Source organism: Rhinichthys klamathensis, unplaced genomic scaffold (genome assembly GCF_029890125.1).
Source record: "Rhinichthys klamathensis goyatoka isolate OS25496 unplaced genomic scaffold, OSU_Roscu_1.1 h1tg000362l_1, whole genome shotgun sequence".
Lineage (NCBI taxonomy): Eukaryota > Metazoa > Chordata > Actinopteri > Cypriniformes > Leuciscidae > Rhinichthys > Rhinichthys klamathensis.
Window position 1 is genome coordinate 415,931 of NW_026606871.1, and position 17,737 is coordinate 433,667.

Here is a 17,737-nt window from a genome sequence, read left to right on the forward strand (position 1 = left end):
CAGAGCTTCACGAGTCACGACTTGACAGCTTTATTAGACAGGTGAGGAAATGTACATAAAACAAATCAATGTTATAACGTTAGCTCAACATGATGAAATGTTAGAATATGGAAATAATTAATTCACTTGATTCAGTAGAATTAACACTTTCTCTTTTATTAACACTCTTCTATTCAAAAAAAAAAAAAAAAAAAAAAACTGCACTAAAATTAAACTGAGAGGGGTTATAGCACTTACGTATTGTTGTCCTACTGTTAGTTTAACTGCTTCTATTGTTCTCATTTGTAAGTCGCTTTGGATAAAAGCGTCTGCTAAATGAATAAATGTAAATGTAAATATGGTCAGTATGTTATTCTAATGTTGATCTAGCTTACTGCTAGTTTCGTATAGCAAACAAACTAACACGTAGTATAACATTATAACTTTCAACACACATTTAAATGCTGTTTAGTGTGATAGTGTAACGTTAGACCAAGTGAAGCAGCGCTGCGTTACCTCACAAGTTTAATTCGTCTAATAAACTGACCTGTGTGAGTAATCCAGCACTTGCGGGTAGTTCGGTAGAATTAAATGCCCTTATTCCTTTATATCCGCGGGACTCGCGTGTGATATCTGTCTCTTTAGCAATCAAGGCCTGCTTCATACCACTGTAATGTTAGAAAACATGAATGTTTGCACTCATCCATAAACATTATTAGATCCATCAGCTTGACAGCAAGTCCCATCATTCAGCTCATCACTGCGTCATCAACCTACGCCTTTGTTATGGTTGGAAACTGCGCCCTCTTGTGGCGAAAAATTCTTACATATTGTGCCTTTAATGTTTTGTGTGTAAATAAAATTGAAATTATGTGAGACCCAATTTCCACTGTAATGTAAAAACAACATAAAGACAGTATATTTTTAATAATTGTTTAATAGCATCTTTTTATGAATGAAGGCCAGTATCATTGATATTAATATAGCTACTGATGTCTTGATGAAAAGGATTTTCCCCCCCAAATTTGAAACATTTATTAGGCTTCAAAAATATAACTTTTAATTTAAGTGAACTTTAAACAATCCTCACATAAACCCATAATAAATGTCATATTTACCTGTGCGCTTCCTGTCTAACAGGTACGAAATATACAGAAATTGAATAAGGTTATCAAATAGTCTGCACTGCATAAATGATAAATTATATATAGATTAATCCTTATTAAAGCTACAAACGTTCTTTAGACAAGATCAGTGAGTAATTTGCTCTATTCCCCTTTGTTCTTAGGTCAGATTTACTGACAGAGAGAATTGGCTGCTGTCCCTTTAAGATCTGTCGCTGATGATAGGATCTTTCGCATTTAATTTTCTCATTTACTCTTGACGTTCATTTAAGATTTTATTTTACTCATTTATGACTGTTCTTGTGAGGATACAATTGACAAAACGGACATTTTGGCATAAATGTGTGTGTTATTATTCAAGCGCGAAAGAGAACTGGATTCTGGAGCGCTGTCTGTGAACAGTTCTCTTTCACGCTTGAATAAGCGCGATACCTGTTTATTAGAACTTTCAGTGAGCTATGAGTTTAGAGTGTAGACTATGGTGTGTGGACGCGACGTGTGTGGACGCGGACGCGCGCATCGCACAGACTATCTCCTGCACCTCCGTGGCGATGACGGCGTGCGGTTAAAAAAATCATAACAAACGAACTTGAAAGTAGGGGGGACACAAACGGCATTTTGAAAAGTGGGGGGGACATGTCCCCCCTGTCCCCATAGGAAATTACGCCCGTGAATCACATCATTACTGCATGGCACAAGCTGATTGGCCTCTGCTAATTCTCCAGCCAATGAGATTGCTTGCTCATCATTAGGGCTGTCAACGAATATTCTAAATTCGAATATATATTCGAATAGTTTTAAAAAACAGAACTTCGAAGGTGAAAATTTAAATTCGAATGTGGAAAAACACGCCCGCGATAGAGGCGCGGCTGTCTGCTTTGCGAGTGGAAAAATTCTGAAGCTTAAAATGTAAAACGCATTTTCCAGCAGCACAGCCATAGACAGTATAAGAAGTGGACAGAGCCATCTCATTGGAACTCAGTTGAGACAGTTGAAGCCCATTTTTAGCGATTTTTGAGCACTTCCGTTCCTGACGCGCAGACTCAAACAGACTCAAACTAAGCTTGATGACGTGAGCAACCTGTCTGACAGACGTAAATCTTCTAGTAGCTGTGCGTGAAAATTGCCAACATTAATCTTGCAGAGACGGGGAACTTGAGCAAAGAGTTCTTTGGCGTGAGTGAGCAGGAGTAAGTTTTCCGTTGCTTTTATGGACTCATTATCTATGGGCTTCTCCCTTGACGGGACGTCCCCCTGATTGCCTGCGAGCTTCTCCTCCTGTCTGTACGGTAATTTCTGTACAGCGCGACAGAGAGTCGAATGGTTATGATGCAAACGTTAGCCTATTTTTACAAAATCTGTTTCTACGGGGCCATAATGTAACATAGAAGGTAATGGAGCCCTTTATACATTGTCGTGTTTCTTTAGAAATAAATAATGGACAAATGGAGTCTTTAAACGCCTCAGATGTAAAGTTATTCGCTGTCAAAGTGACGCCAAAATGAATGGGAGTCAATGGAAATGCTAACGCAAGTGAAGTTCTGCTACAACATGGCGGCACCCGGCCGGCTTCAACTTCCGGTCGATGGATTACCCCCTTGAGCACAGCTAGCACAGTGAGTGTCTGGCTTACTCATTGGCTGTGCTGCGGCAGCTGCACATCCAATGGGACGGGCGCCTCCAACGTGTGCGCCAATGAGCTAGCATTACATCATACACGTCAGAGCCCGCCCCGAAATAGCCGCAGCACAGCTCGCTCGGAGCGTTCAATGTCGGTTCTATATACTGTAAAACTTCAATTAATGTTAATAATATTTGTTTCAATCACTGAATGAAGCCTGCTATATTTAGGACAAGAGTCGCGACCTTAAATTGCTTGCACAAAACTCTTGATCAGCACTCAACATTTGTTAATTGTTGTTCATTTAAACCGTTATGCGCAGACAGCGTGAGCTGAGGGGCGAGAGAGAGAGAGAGAGAGAGTGAGTGCCTGCGAGTGCGAGCGAGAGTAAGGTCTGCGGTCTTGGCCATTAGTTGATTTACTTGTTTTTGTGTAAATTAAGACGTTGTCAAATATGTTTAAACTTAAATAAACTACCTATACAAGTATCTCACTTTGTATATTAATTTGTCCTGTTATTGACAAAATGCGCAACCAGATGTTCAAATAGTTGGAATATATGTGTTTTTTTTAGAGGGAATATTCGAACGTCATTTTTGAGCAATTTTGACAGCCCTACTCATCATTTCAATAGTCTGGTTCAGTGTTCACTGGTCCTGCAGTGCTATCAGAGCTCCTCTGAGACCCTCCACCTCCCCAGCTCCACCTGCCTAGATGCTAAAACTATTCAGAGAGTTAAAATAGCTCTTTTGAGCACTAACCCAAGCAAGCTTCACCTTTATCTGTCTTCAGTGTTGTGATTTCATATGAAAACTGTCACAGTGTTGGAGGGAGTAATATATATATTTTGTATTATTGTCAGGGATCACAGTCCTGCTCTCACTGACAGTTTTCATGCTTCTGGTAGCAGAGATAATGCCGGCGACATCCGACTCTGTACCCTTAATAGGTAAGTCCAATATGTAATGATGATTTGTAATCAAATCGTTTTGTTGTTGTTGTTGTTTTAACTTTATACCTTCATACTTTATAATAATTTAATTGGTTTAACCACTCTGCAAAGCCTTTATAAATCACTGTAAAGGAGAGCTTTCTTTTAGGAGTAAAACTGTGAGTTTGGAGCTGTATCTGTATAACTTGGACAAAGACATTCAGGAACACTTATAAACAATGATTTAAATGACTCCGTTAAAGCAGTTCATTGATACAATTCAAATCTTAAAAACTGGACTTGCAGATAATTTAATATTAATAAAATAAAAGGCCACTACTTAGAGTACACTTTAATCACTGTTTCTTAACACATTTTTAAAAAGTGCACTTTGTAATAATGTCTAATTATAAAAAAGTGTTTTACTTTAAAGTAAATTTAAATTGTTTTAATAATCTTTTGTCATGCTTAAAAGTACTAAACTAACGCACGTTAAGTACTTGATTATAATTGTTACTCTGTACATTTGACATTACATTTAAAAATTTAAATGTACTAAATTGCAACGTAGCTAAGTCGTTTCATAATTGATGAATTTTGCAACACTGTTATTTTCCTGTTTGCTTTGAAAACATCTGTATTGTATAAAGCACTATACAAATAAATGTAACTTTAGTTTTTGTCTTAATGGGTTTTTCTTTAGTTTGTTAATATAATTCTCTCTATCCTCTGATTAGCTCAATATTTCGCCACCACCATGGTTATTGTTGGACTGTCTGTGATAGCCACAGTCTGGGTCTTACAGTATCACTACCATGATCCTGATGGAGGAAAAATGCCAAAATGGGTGAGACTCTTGTGCTTGCTTTTTATTTATTCTTACCATATAAACCCATCTGGTTGACTTATGGTTACTTCCATGTTTGTGTTTGGAAAACAGTGTTAAAGGAGAACTCCGGTCAATTTTAACATTGAGCTCATTTTTTTGTACATTTGGCAGTAAGGGTAAAATCTTTCCGTGGCAGGGACAGCTGCCACCGAGACCTGTCACTCCACCCGTCACCGCTATTGGCAGCTGTCTCTCGACCTGTCACCGCTATGTGCGCCTGCCACTCGACCCGTCACCGCTATATGCGCCTGTCCCGCAGACCGTCACCGCTATATGCACCTGTCCCGCGTTCAGTCACGGGTATGCACGCCCGTCCCGGCGTCCGCCACCGCTATATGCGTGGTGTCACCGCTGTCCCGCGTTCTGTCACGGCTATACACGCCTGTCCCGCCTTCCGTCACCGCTACATGCGCCTTTCCCGCGCCCTGTCATGGGTATACACGCCTGTACCGCGACCCGTCACCGCTATATGGGCCTGTCCCGCGCACTGTCACGGCTACGTCCCGCTTTCCTTCAGGTCTATACGAGCCTGTCCCGCGACCCGTCACGGCTTTATGCGCATGTCCCGCGACCTGTCACGGCTATACGCGCCTGTCCTGCGAGCCGTCACGGCTAAATGCACCTGTCATTCCACCCGTCACGGCTATACGAGCCTGTCCCTCGACCCGTCAGGTCTATACGAGCCTGTCCCGCGACTCGTCAGGTCTATATGCGCTTGTCCCGCGACCCGTCAGGTCTATACGAGCCTGTCCCGCGACTCGTCAGGTCTATATGCGCTTGTCCCGCGACCCGTCAGGTCTATACGAGCCTGTCCCGCGACCCGTCACGGGCACGGCTATGGTGTCTTTTTGTCATTAAATCTAACAATGTTTACGCTAGATTTTTTTTAAACATCAATGTTAATGATAAACAGTTAGGCTATTATATTGCATTAAAGAGGCCATATTTGTCTAAAATACACAGTAATGTAGTTGCTTTGCAACCGAGTTATAACAGTAACCTAAAATGCTGCAAAAAATGCAATATATGTATAAATACAAAGAATGTTTATTAGTTTTTCACTTACAATTTCTTGTAATAAAACTTCAAAAAAGTCCCCTATTGAAATTTGCATGCGTATAAGAAATATTTTATTTACATACATTTTTATAAATATATTTGTAAATATATATATAAACATGTATTTAAATTAATATTTCAATAACAATCTTTACATAAATATGGATCTTCTTTACAAAAACATAATTTGGAAACAGGGCATGAAACAGATTTTGTACGTTTGAAAGGTCCAAGGTAGTGCGCACTGCGCACGCACTGTAAATCTCTTGGGTAGGATTTGGGGTGTGTGGAGTGCGTGCGTATTACACGCCAAAAAGTGCGTATCATATGCACGCGAAAACTGCGTATCATATACACGCAAAAACTGTGTATCATATAGGCCTACGCAAAAACTATTTTTGGCTTATAAATGGCACGAGAAATTAAATTCGTGGTATAGATACGCACTTTCATAGTGCAACATTAGTGCAAGTTTACCTTAAGATAGCATGCAGTGAGGTTGGCTTGACATAGCCTATAATAATAATAATTATTATAATAATATAAATAATTATTAATAATTATAGCAATAACTAGCCCATAGCATAGATTTAACCGTGAGTGACAGGCGCGTATAGCCGTGACAGGTAGCGGGACAGGCGCATATATCCGTGACGGGTCGCGGGACAGGCGCGTATGGCAGTGACAGGTCGAGAGACAGGCCCATAGCCGTGACGGCTCGCGGGACAGGCGCGTATAGTGGTGACGGGTCGGGGGACAGGTGTATTTAGCCGTGACGGAACGCGGGACAGGCGCGTATAGCCGTGACAGGACGCGGGACAGGCGCGTATAGCCGTAACAGGAAGCGGGACAGGCTCATTAACGGTAGAGATCCACTTTTGCGACACGACTGTAGCGTGGTGTCGCGACGCCTCCCCACATTTGTACTTTGATGGGCGTTCCTCAAGTTTACCGCTATGGGTGTGGTTTTGAGCCAGCGGCCAGTCTAGAACAGAGGACCTGCGAGAGACTTCCCCCCGTCTACATATGCTCTACTTCTATTGGATAGACGCTTCGCGTTTGACGGATTCATTTGCATAAAGCTGGGCATTGTAATGTTCCAATAAAGCAACTTAGTTTCTCAAAGTCTGAGCTTTATTAACATCAAGCTTTTCTTACTGTAACTTACATGCAAACACAATGTGACTAACGTTACTCTCTAGATAAATGTCGACTCGCGTTTTCTTCGGATGTCTGCAACTTGACCCTTAGCAAACACTCGATCGCCACCTAATGGACTAAAACATATTACCTATAACAACGATATAAACTGTTTTATATCACATCACCCTTCCCTATGAGTTACTTAACAAATGTAACATTGAACTGTGAAATTACAATAGTCAGAAAACAACATTTGTTTACTTTTTTTTTTTTCTCTCAAAGTCTTTCTTTATCTTGCAAAGTCCTTGAATCTCTTAGGAGTAGTGACAATTCGTCCAGACCTTGTTTGCACTCTTTTTGGTGAACTAACCATGGTGTGGCTAGAATCAGACTCAGGCAGATCAGTTCCTGGTTGTTCATACTGCACTGTACTGTCTGGGACGTTATCCGGCTCAGTTACAAGTTGATTTTGACCACGAACTTCATTTTTCCTCTGAGTTTGTTGAACTGAAATAGATGCTGGTTCAGTGTCACTGACTGTAGGCATCAGGTGTCGTCGATTTCGTCGAAGTACTCCAGTTTCAGATTGGATGAGGTAAGACCGTGGTGATTCACACTTTCGGAGAATAGTCCCGGATCTTATCCAACCTCTTTCAGCATCCAGCTTGACTGCAACAGAAGTTCCAGGTGGAATCTCTGGTAATGTTCTAACACCGTTTCTTTTGTTGTAATACTTCCTGTAGGTCCTCTTTGCATTTTTATCAGCCTTTCTTACTTGCCGCAGATCAGGCCATTCAGGTCGCAGGTGAGACTCCAATGTGGGAACTGTAGTTCTTATTTGTCTTCCCATCATCAGCTGTGCTGGACTTACGCCTGTAGCTTGAATGGGTGTGGCTCTGTAGCTCATCAAAGCTGTGAATGGGTCAGACTGTTTCAGGATCCTTTTAGCTGTTTGCACAGCCCTTTCAGCTTCTCCATTTGACTGGGCATAATAAGGGCTCGAAGTAATGTGCTGAAAATCATAGTCTCTAGCGAAGTCTTTGAAAGCACTTCCACTAAACTGTGGGCCGTTGTCAGTAAAGAGAACATTGGGACAGCCCCATCGTGCAAACATGTTCTTTAGGCAAGCACGTGTTGTTTCACCTGACAAGTTTTGAAGGTGAGCAATGTCAATATATCTTGAAAAATAGTCCACGACTACCAAGTAATTTTGCTTATTCACCTCGCAGATATCAGCACCGATTCTCTCCCATGGACGGTCCGGCAGTGGAGTGGTTAAAAGTGGCTCCTTCCTTTGGGTAGGTCTTGATTCCAGACAGTCCTTGCAGCTGTTAACTAGCTGCTGGATTTCCTGACTTAAGCCTGGCCACCACACACTACATCTGGCTCTCTCTCTACATTTCACAATGCCTTGGTGACCGCTGTGCAATCTTTGCAGTATGTCAGACCTCATATTTTGGGGAATTATGATCCTGTCATCATAAAGCAGTAGATCCTGGAAAATTGACAAATGATGGCGTGCACTGTAGTATGATTTCAAGGCTTGAGGGACATTAGCTGCATACCTGGGCCAGCCATCAGTCACATACTGCCTCACCTTTTGTAGCTCAAAATCCATCTCTGTCTCTCTTTTCACAGATTCCAGCTTTGTGGGAGAAATTGGCCATGCACCACTGACACCATTCTCATAGGTTTCCACTTCTTCGACTAATTCAGAGACCACTGATGAAATGGTTGGCTGAGGGTGTCGTGAAAGCGTATCAGCGACCACCAGTTGTTTGCCAGGTACATATTGTGCGACAGGATTGTAACGCATCATCCGCAGCAACAACCTTTGACATCTCAGTGGAACGGAATCAAGATCCTTTGCGTTGATCAGTGGAATCAGTGGCTTATGGTCGGTTTGCAGGATGAAACTTTCCAATCCATACAGAAATCGTGAGAATTTTTCACAGGACCACACGGCCGCCAGACACTCTTTTTCGATCTGGGCGTACCGTTTTTCAGCATCGGTCAGCACCCTGGAACAGTAAGCCACTGGTTTCAGCTGTCCACCATGGTCCTGCAGCAAAACGCCTCCAAGACCGTAGCTGCTCGCATCTGCGCTGACGACTGTGGGCTTTGTAACATCATAGAATGCTAGCACAGGAGCTTTAGTGATTAGGTGTTTCACGTTTTCAAAGGCCTCTTCTTGTACAGCACCCCAGTACCATACTACATCACGTTTCAACAGCTCGTTGAGAGGTCGAATAACCTCTGAGAGATGAGGAACATACCTGCCCAGGTAATGAATCATTCCTAGCATTCTCCGTAGGTCTGAGACGTTCTTTGGCTTTTCAAGGTGAGTGATAGCTTCGATTTTTGCTGTGTCTGGGCGAATGCCCTCTTTGTCTATGACATGTCCCAGGTATCTGAGTTGACTCTGACGTAACAGGCACTTTTCCGTGTTCAGCGTGAGACCAGCCCGGTCAATGGCTTCCAGAGCCTTCTGCAGTCGCTGCTCGTGTTCCTCTGGAGTGTTGCTAAATACTAAAATATCGTCCATGAAGACTGCAACTCCTTCAAGGTCTTTGAGGATTACCGACATTTCCCGTTGGTAGATTTCGGGTGCGCTGGTGATACCGAACGGTAGCCTGCGAAAAAATATCTACCAAAAGGAGTAATGAACGTTGTCAGTTTAGCACAGTCCATATCCAGTGGAAACTGCCAGAAGCCACTAGCTGCATCAAGAAGTGAGAAAACTTCGGCGTGTGCTAGCCTAGGAAGGATGTCGTCAATTGTTGGCAGCACAAATTTCTCTCTTTTTACAGCTTTATTTAGTTGTTTTAGATCCACACAAATCCTTATTTGCCCTGTCTTCTTTGGAACGGCCACCATAGGGGCGCACCACTCAGTAGGCTCAGTGATCTCCTCAACAACACCACATTGTACCATTCTCTCTAGCTCCGCCTTGACTTTTGGAAGCAAGGGCACGGACACCCGTCTTGCAGTGTGCACACTGTATGGTACAGCATCCTCTTTCAGGCAGATTTTAATGGGTTTTGTCTTCACTAATCCCAGTTCAGAAAAATAAATGGGTCGGAGCTCTTCTAGCCTCTTAACTATACCCATTTCACTTGCTGCATCACGACTAAGGAGATTGTTTACATGAGGACCAGTTACCACAAATGCTTCAAAAATATACTGCTCATCTTTAAAGGTAGTCTTAGCTCTGAACTGACCTTTGCATTGCAATTTTCCCCCTGGGCTCTCAAGTTTCACATTGACTTGTGAAAGTTTTGGTTTATACTTCAAAACTGAGAAGGTTTTCTCGGAAATGACACTTATGTCAGCGCCTGTATCAATTTTAAAGTCTATGTCGGTACCCTGAATTGGGAGTGTGACAATCCAAGCTCCACTTTTGTCATCAATGTGAGTTAACTCACCCAGGAAATGCGTTACATTGCTGCCCTCTTGTGGTCTGCTGACATCATGGATTTCCCGGGTCCTACAAACTGCAGCGAAATGACCCTTTTTCCTGCATTTGCGACACTCAGCACTTTTTGCTGGACAAATTTCACCTTTTCCATGATTTCTGCCACATCTTTTACATCTCCAGTCAGAAACATGCTCATTTTGGTTTCGTTTTAAGCCACGGTGCTGTCTGCCTCTTTCACTTTGGTGGAATTTCCCCCTCGCGCCGGCGACCTCGCTGATTTGAGCACTGACGCTGGCAGCCTGTTCATTAACGTGTCCACGGACCTGTTCAGACTGCCTCACGAGCTCTACGGCATTTCTGAGTGTCAATTCGGGTATTAATTGTAGCTTTTCTGACAGCTTTCGGTCCTGAATTCCGATCACGAGCCTGTCGCGAATATTTTCATCTTTAGCAGCACCAAAGTCACACGTGTTTGCTAGCTCGTGGAGGCTACGAATGTACTCTTCGGCCATTTCACCTGGCTTTTGAGCCCTCGTGTGGAATCGTGCGCGCTCGTGAATAACATTAACTTTGGGTACAAAGTAGTCATCGAGCTTCCCGATCACAGTTTCATAGTCCTCTCGTTCTTCCTCCCCAAACGTAAATGTCTGATACACTTGTTCAGCTTCTTTTCCCAGTGAATAAAGCAGTGTATAGACCTGTACGTCCGCCTCTTCCTTATCAAGTTTAGTGGCGGTCCTGTACCGGCGAAATCTCTGACGCCATTCTGGCCATCGTTCGGGGTGACCAAAATCAAAACTGTCCGGGGGCTGAAACTTTGCCATGGTGCTAACAGCGCTCCACTTCTGACACCATGTAATGTTCCAATAAAGCAACTTAGTTTCTCAAAGTCTGAGCTTTATTAACATCAAGCTTTTCTTACTGTAACTTACATGCAAACACAATGTGACTAACGTTACTCTCTAGATAAATGTCGACTCGCGTTTTCTTCGGATGTCTGCAACTTGACCCTTAGCAAACACTCGATCGCCACCTAATGGACTAAAACATATTACCTATAACAACGATATAAACTGTTTTAAATCACAGGCATCGGCCAGCTTTTTGACGCGCAGCATTTTTCTAAAGGTGTGTTCGACATCGGCTGCGGCTGGATGTAAGCGATCGGCGAGAGTAGCCGCGTGCAGGCGGGGAGGAGCTGCAAACGGAGACGTGAAGTCGGACACTTTCTGGTTCCCGTAGTGACCGCTCACGTGGTGTTTGTATACTTTAGCACAGCTGAAGTGAAATAAATGCAATATTTGCCAAATACACAGATGTTTCAGAGACATTTTCATTCAATACTTTATGTACTGCTTCATACAGCGTTTGTTTGAACACGAATAAAGTTCAACATAAGCCTACAGCTAGGCCTACTATCAATGAAGTGGAATCAACGTTTTTTAATCAGTTTTATTTTGATAAACATAACACAATAAATCGCGACTACATGAAAAGAGTGTTTACTGTTATTAAAAAAACTGATTTGTGAGCTTTAGTGGAACTAAAGGTGTGAGAATAAACACGAAACGCACGTGATCGTTGTCATGCGGTGAATCCGGCCAATCGTGGAACAGCTGTGTCGTCATCACAGCTCGTGCAGCCCAGAGCAGCCGCTCTTCAGAAGCTGCGCTGGCTGAGTTCTCCGGCTACTCTCGAATCGCTCTCGCGGTACTTTGATGGCATACGTCACAGTCACGTGGCGTCGGCGCTGTATCAAGTCGGACAACATTTCTAACCGGCATGCACTGCTTCAAGTCTGCCGCCGATCGGTCTGCGCAGAGCTGCATGAAGTCGAACAAGCCTTAGAAGCGCCGCCTTCCCGGGATGCTTTGCGGGCGCGTTAAAGTCGCGTGACGTCACCCATAGGAGTGGAGCGCGGCGCAACAGAAGTGTCGCACGGACAAGTGGATCTGTACTGTTAGCCGTGACGGGTAGTGGGACAGGCGCGTATAGCCGTGACGGTACGCGGGACAGGCGCGTATACCCGTGACAGAATGCGGGACAGGCGCGTATAGCCGTGACAGGTCGCGGGACAGCCGGGTATAGCCGTGACAGATAGCAGGACAGGCGCGTATAGCCGTGACAGGTCGCGGGACAGCCGGGTATAGCCGTGACAGCTGTCCCTGCCACGGAAAGATTTTACTCCCTCTCACATTTGGAGTGCTGTCAGTACAGACAAAAACGGCAAAAACGCGCGATCATTGGTAACTAATATAACTAATGATCGCGCGCGCGAACTCGACAATCGACTACTGTGGACTTCGAACGAAAACAGGAAGTAAATACAGGTATGTGAGCTGGCTGAATTAACATCATTTTTATTAATATCTTGCACATCTACTGCAGTCAGATTCACCGTGGTCACTCTTAATAACACCACTCACATGGCTGTGCACTTGTAATGTCACATTAAGGTTGTTAAGAGGCTAAAATCAGATTTAGAACTTGCCCCATTGAAGTCAACAGGGTGCGAATTTTAAAAAGAGGATAACACGGTGTAGGCAACACCGATTTTTGTCGTTTTTGTCTGTACTGACAGCACTCCAAATGTACAAAAAAATGAGCTTGATGTTAAAATTGACCGGAGTTCTCCTTTAATTACAGGGTTCCTGCACATTTTTACCAATAAATTCCCATGACTTTTGAGGCAAATATTCATGACCTAATGTTCCATGACAGTCTATGTATACATGTAAACTAAAAATGAACTCTAAACCAAAGCCTAACCGAATCTCTATAAGTACATGTATTTATTTAATATTACTCAGTACTTATTTGAGTAAGTACAATGTAACTACGTCACCTTAAAATAAAGTGTAACCGAATAAAGTAATCAAATGAAAAATAACACAGGATAGTCTACACAGTAAATAACAAGTTAAAGTTAAAAATGAAAAACAGATTAAAGTTACAAAAGTTATTCAGTCAAGAGCAGTGAGTGATTTTCTCCTGGTCTTTCGCTGTTTGATCGACATTAATGACAGAAAGCAGCCGGTTTATGAGGCTGCTGTCACTTTAAATGTCCAACATACCACTACACATTTTCTCTCTCAACCTTTTACACCACTTAAGACATAACCAACTTTTTTTATGAGGATACTCACCAAAGACGGGCATTTTGCTGCATTTTTATCCGCATTAACCCGTTTACGCGCAATAAGCCGTGAAAATAACTCAATTTGGCACTCGCGGGCTGTTTGCAAGGCAGCTTTATGTGCACACGCTTTGATTGTGACTGCGCACAGAAAACCGTCTCTCTGAGAGCATGCAAGTATACCGAATGGTTTAAAATAGATTGAATGTTCAAATTGGTTAGACTTACAAAGACTTGCAAATGATAAACTTTTCTGATGATGCAACACAGTTGTCAAATCCATCAAATGTCCCGGAACGCAAGTGGAAGCCTTGTTTCATTTGTAGTGCAGATGCAATGTTCTGATGTGAAGACATTCGCGTCTCATAAGAGAGAGAAGACACTGTCCATGTACGTTCATTCATTTTTCGATTTAAAATTGAAAGTAGAAAATGAGAAACTACTCATTTATTAGTTTTTCATTTTATCCAAAAATAAAATAAAACGAGAATTCAGATGCGAGATAACCTATACTTAATGTTTCTGAAATAATCAGCTAATATTTTTCTGGCACATAGGTTGTCGAACCCATGCCGATATGGCTAAAATTAAAATCCATGACTTTTCCAGGTTTTCCATACAAACCCTGTATTTAATGGCCATTTTTCCTGTTAGACCCGTGTGGTGCTGTTGAACTGGTGCGCGTGGTTCCTGCGGATGAAGAGGCCCGGCGAGGACAGAGTTCGCTCAGCTTGTCACAATAAGCATCCGCGCAGCAGCGTCTCCAGCGTGGATCTGAACATCAGCACTGGAGCCACACAGTCCACCAATGGAAACCTGCTGTACATCGGCTTCCGTGGGATGGACACTCTTCACTACGCCACTTCCCCGGACTCAGGGGTGATCTGCAGTCGACTCGTCGCCTCGGGAGAGGAAGATGTGCTTCTCCCTGGAGCTCCGGCGTCTTCTGTTAGCAGCGGTCCTAGCGAAACTGAACTCTCCAAAATCTTGGATGAGGTTCGGTACATTGCCAAACGCTTCCGGGACCAAGACGAGGAAGAGACTTTGTGTAACGAGTGGAAGTTTGCAGCTTCTGTCATTGACCGTCTTTGTCTCATGGCCTTTTCCCTGTTCACCATTCTCTGCACCATTGGTATCTTAATGTCTGCCCCGAACTTCGTAGAGGCCATATCCAAGGATTTCTTCACCTGAGGCCAAGGCCCTATTGTAGTTATTTTTACTTCTCAGAACCTCTTAAGTGTAACGATATACTTCTTTTATAGATTAACTCTCTAAAATTTGACATGAAGGAAATCGTTCACCCAAAAAAAAAAAAAATTACGTTGTTTTTGAATGGGAGTGAACATTCAACTCAACATCTCCTTTTGTTTTTCACTCAACAAAGAAAATTAAACAGGTTTGAAACGACATGAGGGCGAGAAAACGATTCATTAAATGATGAACCGGTCCTTCAAGACTAGTCTCAACGTATGTTTGTAAGTGTTTGTGTAGTAGTGGCTTTATAAATTTGATGTATCAATTGTAGTGTAGACCAGAGACAAGACTGTAGCCTCATATGCACTTTATAAAAGTTTCTGTTTTTATTAGTTAACTATTTGCTCCACAAAAAAACATGTATCTATGAATTTCTGTCTTGCTGTGTCTGCCATCATGCTTTGTCTGCCATCATGCTTTATCTGTAGTATCACTGCTGTTGTATATCTTCATGCTCGTGTCTTTATTCCAGTGTGTAACTGCTGGTGAATCAGTCAGTGTATGTGATGATATGAAGGTGGAGATTTCGACCTATTTTTTTCTTTTAAAATATTGTACAGTATAATGACAAATAAACTTATTTTTGTAGGTTGCATCTGATTTCTCAGACTTATGAAATGTGTTGAAACAGCAAAAAAGTTCCACTCTGATTTCCATTTAGACAAAAAAAAGCAATATTCTACAGCACGCACAGAATATGTTTATGTTTACGTTATGTTTGTTTCCCTTATAACAGATTATCTTCGTTGTTCCTAACAAAGGCTTTCAGCTATGGTGATACTATATTTACATAGCACACATAGTTTCATGTAAATTGCTTAAAAATATTCAATAATAAACTGAGATATTTGCCATCAGGCTTTTTATTTATTTTTAAAGGTCCGTTAGTTTAACTATTTCTCTTAAAGGGATACTCTACTGCTTTTTCATATTAAACTATGTTATTCCCTTAACTAACACGAGTTGATACATACCTCTCTCTCGTCTCAGCGCGTGCACTAAATCGCTGTCTTGCCGCGAACATTTGCTCGTGAAAAGTCCGCTCCCGTTGAAAAGAGAGGGAGGAGGAGAGCGGGAGCGGACTTTTCACGAGAGATGATATTACTGCGCCGAGTCGAAGTGCTCCCAAGCACTTGCTATGGTATTCTGCCATACAATATAGTTATCCATTTTACACGCTTAGAAAAGCGCAACGTTTTATTTTGTGTCACCGTTCTTGGCCGAGTTACACTACTCTAGTAACTGTATTTAAAAGGGGAAAACGTGGAGGTGTTTGGTCGCTTCTCTTCTTGGCCCGTATTGAATGAGATAAGATCTAACAAATGTTCGCGGCAAGACAGCGATTTAGTGCACGCACTGAGACGAGAGAGGTATCAACTCGTCTTAGTTAAGGGAATAACATAGTTTAATATGAAAAAGCAGTAGAGTATCCATTTAAAATCTATCTACAATGTGTGTGTTTTCTCGAGTAGGGGGAGGCTGCAGACCTGGAGCCGGCAGATATACGCCCCTGGCAGTTTTACGCCCCGGCAGTTTTGCGACCCTGTTGTTCCTGATGCGTCCAGTAGAGGGATATACTGCGAAATAACATCATTAAATCGACGCTTACGTAATAACCCGTCCATAGACTTGACAATTTTGTGTTTTTTTTGTTAATTTAAATATAAACGTTATAGTCTGCATAGATCTGCACGGATTAAATTATCTGTTTAACAAAAAAACAAGGGGGGTAAACGGACATCAAAAGAGATTGAATTAGGTTACACAAATCAATGCAATATTACATTTTGTCAATATAAAAACATGTAAGGTTCTTTACAACATACTCAATGATATTATTTGTTTTATAAACCGTTGAGTTTAAAGGTTCTGACATTTTCTTAAAGGAAGAAAAAAATGAACTTTATATCAGAGGAGAATATTCTAGAATCAGATTAGGCTACTTTGAATGGTTCTGTCTTTATGAAGATGAAACTTGCTCAGAAGACAAAGTAATAATACCGTATAAGCAAGTTTAACATCGTTAGAATTAAAATCTGACAAAAACAGATTCTGTCATTTTTATGTTAAATAATCTGCTAAAGTTATTGTTTTTTTAGCAATGATGCAACATTTATTATTTATAAACGATTAGCTCGATAGAGCTAGGGTAGGTAGATATCAATTCATTTATATATCAATGGATGGGTCTATAATGTATTTTGACAGGTTTCTGTTCTATCTGGCTTAAACTTAGCTAACCACGTGTAGGTTTAGCTTCCCCTATCTTCTGTACTCAATTTAAAATTAAAATTTTAATTTTCTTTTGTTGCCTGTCTTTAGCTTGGCCTCTTTCTGGTAAGACTCTGTTTACTCCTTGCATTAAAACATACTCCACATGGTTTATAGAGCAATATTACAGTAGATAATGGAAATATGTTAAAAAAAAATTACAGTCTATGGTGTGAACACACAAAAGACACATTTATAATAGGTATGTAAATCTCTCTCTCTCTCTCTAAGTAGAGTTAAACTGCACACTCACCTCAAATACGTTAAAACACATTAAAAACTTTCCCCATATGGTTTGAATGTAGATTCTGGTTTGAGTTGTTTCTTATAAATGAGATGATCTAATTATCTCATTTATATCTTAATATACATTTTTTCTTAAAATAGCTTACTGATCTGGACTCAAAGGTATGTGCACTTTAATGTGGGTTTTATCATACTCTGTCTTTACCAAGTTCTCTTTAACTTGGATCTCATAAAGGTGTGTTTGCTTTAGCTACTTAAAGAAATACACACACACACACACACACACACACACACAGGACAAGGTCAAATTCACTATGGATGTCCTTTTTTAACTTTTTTAATGTTTCATTTTTTAATGTTTTATCAGTGAGCGGAGCAGTTAAAGAAAAAAAAAAACGGTTAAAGAAGAGTGGCAAACCATAGGGGAGTCATCATAATTCATAAATGGTGTTAATAAATATTTTTTTGTGAACAACAATATTGTCTATATCTTCTAAATGGCCCATGGAATTTTAGAAAAGGGATAAATTGTGTTTGTCTTCATAAAATGCTGTGTAGGACACTGTTTTGTAGCTGTATGATGACCAATAGAATAGTAGCCTACAGCAGATATTTCATCAAGGATCCATGATTACACTTGTAACTAGCATGTCTAATGGGCTAAAT

At 41.5% G+C, this 17,737-nt stretch overlaps 1 protein-coding gene across 1 annotated transcript in view; it reads left to right on the forward strand.

The window, feature by feature from the left end:
* chrna7a (cholinergic receptor, nicotinic, alpha 7a (neuronal)) overlaps positions 1-14,602 on the forward strand; it is a 29,064-nt gene extending 14,462 nt beyond the window's left edge. The window contains exons 8-10 of the mRNA XM_056233187.1: positions 3,587-3,673; positions 4,393-4,502; positions 13,955-14,602. Coding sequence (XP_056089162.1) covers positions 3,587-3,673; positions 4,393-4,502; positions 13,955-14,491 — 734 coding nt within the window. The 3' untranslated portion in view covers positions 14,492-14,602. The remainder of the gene's footprint in view (positions 1-3,586; positions 3,674-4,392; positions 4,503-13,954) is intronic.
* The last annotated feature ends 3,135 nt before the right edge of the window (positions 14,603-17,737 follow it).